General features: G+C 51.4%; 1 protein-coding gene across 1 annotated transcript in view; it reads right to left on the reverse strand.

Annotated features, from left to right (window-relative positions):
- HECW2 (HECT, C2 and WW domain containing E3 ubiquitin protein ligase 2) overlaps positions 1–5093 on the reverse strand; it is a 182944-nt gene that overhangs the window by 98115 nt on the left and 79736 nt on the right. The window contains 2 exon segments of the mRNA XM_015566100.1: positions 5–80; positions 4760–4855. Of these exon segments, the coding sequence (XP_015421586.1) occupies positions 5–80; positions 4760–4855 (172 nt within the window).

Here is a 5093-nt window from a genome sequence, read left to right on the forward strand (position 1 = left end):
GGGCCGCTGCCATGTCGTGGTCCTGTTCACGTGGTCCACGTAGAAGATCCTGCCGTGGCTGTCGATGCGCGCCTCCCAGTCTAAACAGCAGCAACACACCCAGAGGGGTTAGAAGGAGCCGAGCCGCCCACGTGGTCCATTCACTCAGCACCCGCTTCCCCTCCAACACACTATCATCTGGGGCTACTGACACAGACCTCCGCGCATAATCCGCCACCTCCCCTCCATCTGCACCTGAATCTGCTGTGCCCAGTTAGCGACCAGATCCTCTGTGCACAATGTCAGCCCTTTAAAGACACTCTGAATGTACAGATCTGTCCACGACACTCATCCTTCAGAGATGAGCACCAGTATTTTAAAAATACAAGCCATTGGTATCCTAATGCTTTAGATATTTCCATCAAAATTGGTATTCCTGTTTGTTTTCCCTAAAGCAAGATTGTTTTTTTCCTGTTTTTCCCCCAACTTACATAAAAATCTCATAGCTGGCCCTAGCCAGTTTGGCTCAGTGGATAGAGCGTCAGCCTGTGGTCTGAAGGGTACCAGGTTTGATTCTGTTCAAGGGCACATGTCCCGGTTGCAGGCTCTTCCCCAGTAGGGGGCGGGCAGGAGGCAGCCGATCAATGATTCTCCCTCATCATTGATGTTTCTATCTCTCTCTCCCTCTCCCTTTCTCTATGAAATCAATTTTTAAAAAAAATTTTTAAAAAATCACCGCTGGAAACTTCCATGCGCATATTTACGTTCAATTTTAGTAAATAGTCTTCAGAAGGAAAGAATGCAGCCCAGTCAGCACACAGCATCGGGGGCTCCGCACTTCCACTCGCACGTTTCCGAAGACGAACACATGGTCAGAGCGAGGGTACCTACTGCCTCCCACCTCCAATCAGTGCTGTTTTAAAAGACTGTGTAACTGTGAGCGTGAGCGGTCTCATTGATTTAGTGTGTGCGTCTTTGTAAACAAACGTATAAGGGCATGTTCCGTGCACACAGCTGGCAGACGGGTCCTCGGAGCCACACGCCCCGGCTCCGTGACCCTGTCCAAGGCTATTCCCCCAGTAAAGTACCCAGAGCGTGAGCTCATGTTTTCAAAAGGCAAAACTTTAGTATCGGTGGCAGTCGGGAAGAGTGATTTTCAGGGGAAAACAGCCGAGGTCTGCTCCTTAACCAGGCACGTCCTCGCACATTTCTACTTCTATCCTCATGATATTTCCACATCAAGAAGCCCCTTTCTCCTAAGCAACTTGATTATTTCAAAACTCGCTGGTGTGATTGCGTAACTTATCGACAGACACCACAGGCCTCACCCTGGGGACCGGGCAGAAGCACGTCTGCCCCGACCACCATGGCACTGCTTGGAGGCGAACGGGCAAGTGTTCCCCAAGTCCGAGGGCTGGCAAGGCTGCATGCGCCACCCCAGCCCCACCCCAGCCGGCACCAGGCAATCAGGGAGGGCTGCGTGCGGAGAGACGAGGGGGTGGGAGAGGGGATGCGGGGGGGCTGGGGGAGGAGCAAAAGGTCTTTTTTTCGTTGATCTCAACACATGGTGATGTCTGACGTGTGGCAAAGGAAAGGAAAACTGGGCGGAGGAAAAGCACCACACACACAATACAAACCCCTCCAAGCCACTCAGGCCCTGAGGTAGCAGACGCACAAGGAGCCAGCCCCCCAGGTCTGAGTTTTTCGGGCACAGCCGCACCCCCTTCAACAGGACACTTCCACCTGCCACCCGCTGACAAGGAGCAGCCACAGGATGGCGCTTCCAGGGCCCACTTTCCAAACCCTCGGGGCCACTCGTTGTTTAGCTCCGCCCTTGCATACGTTCCCATCCCAATGTTCCTGAGAACCGAGTATTCCCATCTCGGCCCTTTCTCAGTGGGGCTGCCACACCCCAGGCATCCGCTCCACTGTATCAAACCAAACCAACCGTCCATGGACACAAAGGGGTGCCCCTCCCCGGGAATGTGTGCGGCCGCTTCCAGTGAAAAACAAACAGGATAGGCCACCTGGGGATGACAACAGAGCGAAAGCAACGAGCAGGAAGCAGAAGAGAGATGCTGCCAGGCTCCCCAGATAAGGTAATGACTACAACTTGGCTAACTTTTCTGGCAGCTAAAGCTGAAAAGAAAGCACATTGCCATTTTCTGACCCCCCCCCCAAAAAAAAAGCAAAAAAACTTGTTTTCAAAGATGAAACTTTTTCCTTGAACAAACTGAATAAGAATTTTCCCCAAGAAATATTGGTCTGAAGTACAAAAGTCAGTGGATCAGATCTATGGTTCTGGAGCCCGGAGAGCAGGCCCCTGCCCTTTTGGGGGTGACAGGAAGCGGGGGAAAGGACTGGGAGGTGCCAGTGGTGAGGCTGGTGGCACAGGTGCACTCGGTTTGGGGGTGCAGCAGGCTGAGGTCCTCTCTGCCTCGCGTGTTTGAATAAGAAGTTGTAAAGGATCTCAAATAGCTGTATATTTTGTGCCTTGATCTTTCATTTTGATGCAAGTCGCTTTTTAGATGAAAAGTATCCATTCTTTTCTCAAAACTCACTTTTAAACCCTAGAAAACAAGAGTTTCCTTAGCCTTACACATGGTAGAAACTGTGAGATTAAACAGAAGACCTGAAGGATGAGACGAAGCGGTGTGGGGACAGAGGTGAACAGGAATCGGGTACGCTGAGGCCTCAATCTATTAACCTATCCAGTGTCACATAACCACCCCCATCCATTTTTGCAAGTTGAACTCAAGGAAACAACTCTTACAAATTTTCCTCCCAATTCATCAGTCACTCATTAAATCGGATATACTATAACATTGCCTTTCTACTTCTGAATAGATCCACTTACTCAAATGAACTACCAGTGGCTCCTATTTTTAAAATCCTGAAATGTATTTAGGAAATGAAAAGAGCAGCGTGCACACAGATGCACTGACAGATCACAAAGAGCGGTCGTCATTTAAGCAGGAAAGGACCTGTCTTTATCAAATACAATCTGGGGCCGAATTCATGGTCCAGCAAAAATCAGGGCAACTGGATGTGGCCGGGGGGCCACCATCTATCCTCACAGCGATGTGATGCAATGCAATGGGGTGCCTACTCCAGGCACCGTGACTCTGTTTACCTGCTACGCACCCACACACGCACCCACACGAAGCTCCTCGGAATTCGCCCCTGGTGTTCCCAATTCACTCTCCTCCCGTGAGATCTAAGTATCTCCCGGGAATACTTTTCTTTCCTGCCTCTGAGCTTTTCTCCAAGGGTTGACAATAAGGGAGTTCTTTCTCCCCCTCCCCCCGCTTGCTTATGATAACACAAGGATTAATCTCTTGGTTGACTTTTAAAAACTGCTTAAAATACATGTTTCCTGGGAGTAGCTGCCGTCGGCTACCCACGTGTATGCACTAGGGATGTGCACAGAATTTCAAACGGTCGGGCCAATATTTGGACAAACTGGACATAGCCCCACCCTGCTTTTCTGCCGGCATTCCCTTAACCTCACCACTCACATGTTGGCCTTTAAGGCATACTCCCCTGACCCCCCGCCCCCAGGTCCCATCACTTTTAAAGTTCAGAAGGCCAAAGGCGTCCGCCTCTTGCCAGGATCACATATAAGATGGGTGAGAGGGGGTGACTAAGAAGGGAAAGCAATACGGTAGAAAAATGTCTTTTCCAACAATATGATCCCAAAAGCAGTGGCTACTGAGTGTTACTTTTGTTCAGCAAAACGCTTTGCTCTCCGTGGGAAATACTGCTTTCAGGAATCCCAGGGGCATGCACAGTGTTAAGATTATGCCCCAGTGACGCCTGGCCGTGGGCATCACTAGACCTCTGGCTGCAGGTGCAGAGCTAGCTCCCAGCGTCCCCAGCCCTCAGCCTTCCAGGGATATGCGCTTCCTGAACATGGAAGAAGCGAAATATCTTTCAAGTCCCCAGACCACGGTCATGCTCCAAATAAATGGTTAATGTCTGAAATGACGAACACCTGTCTGTGTAAGAAAACCCAGGCGCCTGGACGTAGTGATTTAAAACGCTGCCAGTGGATAAGCAGCCGTCTATCACACAGAGGCTTTTCCTAAGAGACTGAACCAAACTGCCCACCAACTGAGAACGCAGGCTGCCATTAGGCACATATTAAAACATGTATTATAATCCCACTGTCTGATACCTGATTCTCTTCCCCTGACGCACTACTCACTCCCCGGGCCCCTTAGTCCCTACCTTTCCCAGCTGCCCCTTCATTCAACAGCACAGAGCTCGACAGGGGTCCCCTTCCACAGGGGTCACCTTCAACACAGGGGTCACCTTCCACGGGGGTCACCTTCCACACAGGGTCACCTTCCATAGGGGCCACCTTCCATATAGGGGTCACCTTCCATATAGGGGTCACCTTCCACACAGGGGTCACCTTCAACACAGGGGTCACCTTCTACAGGGGTCACCTTCCATAGGGGTCACCTTCCACACAGGGGTCACCTTCCACAGGGGTCACCTTCCATATAGGGACCTTCCACAGGGTAGGGTCACATTCAACACAGGGGTCACCTTCCACAGGGGTCACCTTCCACACAGGGGTCACCTTCCATAGGGGTCACCTTCCACACAGGGGTCACCTTCCACAGGGGTCACCTTCCACACCACATTGGCTACGTCAGGTGGCAGCCCCCAGGCCGCCCCCTCCAGGGGCCTGGGCATCCCTCTTTCAGGTCCCCAGGGTCCTGTCACCCCTGCCCCCCTTGGTCAGGGGAGCCCTTTAGCCAACAGTCCTCACTTGGTGGGAGAGCTTCGTCCACCCGCTGGTACCGGCTGACATCCTGGCGCACGGAAGGCAGCGAGCGCAGTGGCTGGTGGCCGTTGGCCTGAGAACCTAGGGTTAAAGGTAAAAGTTATCCAGGTACTACTCCATCTCAGTGTCAACAACCTTAAACAACAAAACAAAACTAGCACACAGACTGGAAACACATTAGTATAATATTGTATTAAAAACCTAACATACATCGTGGGGCTGGTCTCCTTTCCTCTCGAGTCTCATTTCCCATAGGAAGACCCAGAAATAAAACAGGAGGTGAATGCAGAGTCAGGAAAGGGTTCCCGAGAGATGTCCG

Source organism: Myotis davidii, unplaced genomic scaffold, assembly GCF_000327345.1.
Source record: "Myotis davidii unplaced genomic scaffold, ASM32734v1 scaffold221, whole genome shotgun sequence".
NCBI classification, from domain to species: Eukaryota; Metazoa; Chordata; class Mammalia; order Chiroptera; family Vespertilionidae; genus Myotis; species Myotis davidii.